This window comes from Elephantulus edwardii, unplaced genomic scaffold (genome assembly GCF_000299155.1).
Source record: "Elephantulus edwardii isolate Elephantulus edwardi_28Jun2011 unplaced genomic scaffold, EleEdw1.0 scaffold00080, whole genome shotgun sequence".
In the NCBI taxonomy this organism is placed as follows: Eukaryota; Metazoa; Chordata; class Mammalia; order Macroscelidea; family Macroscelididae; genus Elephantulus; species Elephantulus edwardii.
The window spans coordinates 6,494,347-6,495,440 of record NW_006399830.1 but is presented as its reverse complement, the minus strand read 5'-3'; the positions used below and the strand labels follow the sequence as shown (position 1 = coordinate 6,495,440).

General features: G+C 67.0%; 1 protein-coding gene across 1 annotated transcript in view; it reads left to right on the top strand.

Annotated features, from left to right (window-relative positions):
- The window catches only part of GUSB (glucuronidase, beta), an 18,205-nt gene that overhangs the window by 6,732 nt on the left and 10,379 nt on the right, over window positions 1-1,094 (top strand). The window contains exons 7-8 of the mRNA XM_006889775.1: window positions 515-693; window positions 777-923. Of these exons, the coding sequence (XP_006889837.1) occupies window positions 515-693; window positions 777-923 (326 nt within the window). The remainder of the gene's footprint in view (window positions 1-514; window positions 694-776; window positions 924-1,094) is intronic.

Below are 1,094 nucleotides of genomic sequence, written 5' to 3'. Positions count from 1 at the left end.
GGACAGCCTCGAGCCGGTCACAGACCTGCCATACACCCCCTAAGCCGGTCACAGACCTGCCATGCACCCCGGTGGGGGACAGCCCCGGGCCGGTCGCAGACCTGCCACGCACCCCAGTGGGGGACAGCCCCGGGCCGGTCTCAGACCTGTCATACACCCCGGTGGGGGACATCCCCAAGCCATTCGCAGACCTGCCACGCACCCCGGTGGAGGACAGCCTCGAGCCAGTCACAGACCTGCCATACACCCCCTAAGCCGGTCACAGACCTGCCATGCACCCCGGTGGGGGACAGCCCTGAGCCGGTTGCACACCTGCCACGCACCCCGGTGGGGGACAGCCCCTAAGCTGGTCACAGACCTGCCATGCACCCAGGTCGGGGAAAGCCCTGAGCAGGTGCAGACCACCCCAGACCTGTGGCCTGTGTGAGGGCCGGACTGTGGTCTGGGGCGAGTTTCTGGCACTGGAAGCACAGGTGTCACTGAGACCCCGTCCCCACCGTGCCCGCTGCCCCAGGTCCGAGGGAAGGGCTTCGACTGGCCCCTGCTGGTGAAGGACTTCAACCTGCTCCGCTGGCTGGGCGCCAACGCCTTCCGCACCAGCCACTACCCGTACGCGGAGGAGGTGATGCAGCTCTGTGACCGCTACGGCATCGTGGTCATCGACGAGTGCCCCGGCGTGGGCATCGTGTTGGTGTGAGTGTCCGCCTGCATGCCCACTTGGCCGCCTGAGCTGGCCTGGCCTGCGGTGACACGCTCCTTCCCCTTCCCGCCTATAGAGAGAGCTTTGGCAACACATCTCTGCACCACCACCTGGAGGTGATGGAGGAGCTGGTGCGCAGGGACAAGAACCACCCGGCCGTTGTGATGTGGTCTGTGGCCAACGAGCCCGCTTCCTTCCTCAAGCCCGCTGGCTACTACTTCAAGTGAGTGCCCGCCTGCCCAGGGCCAGCTCCTGCAGCCTCTGCCCTCTGGGTGGGTGGCGCCTCCCTGTCTGTGGGCGGCCCCGCCCTCTCTGGGTGGTTCCTCCCTGTCTGTGGAAAGCCCCGCCCTCCGTGTGGGTGGTCCCTCCCTCTGGGTGGTTCCTTCCTCTGGTT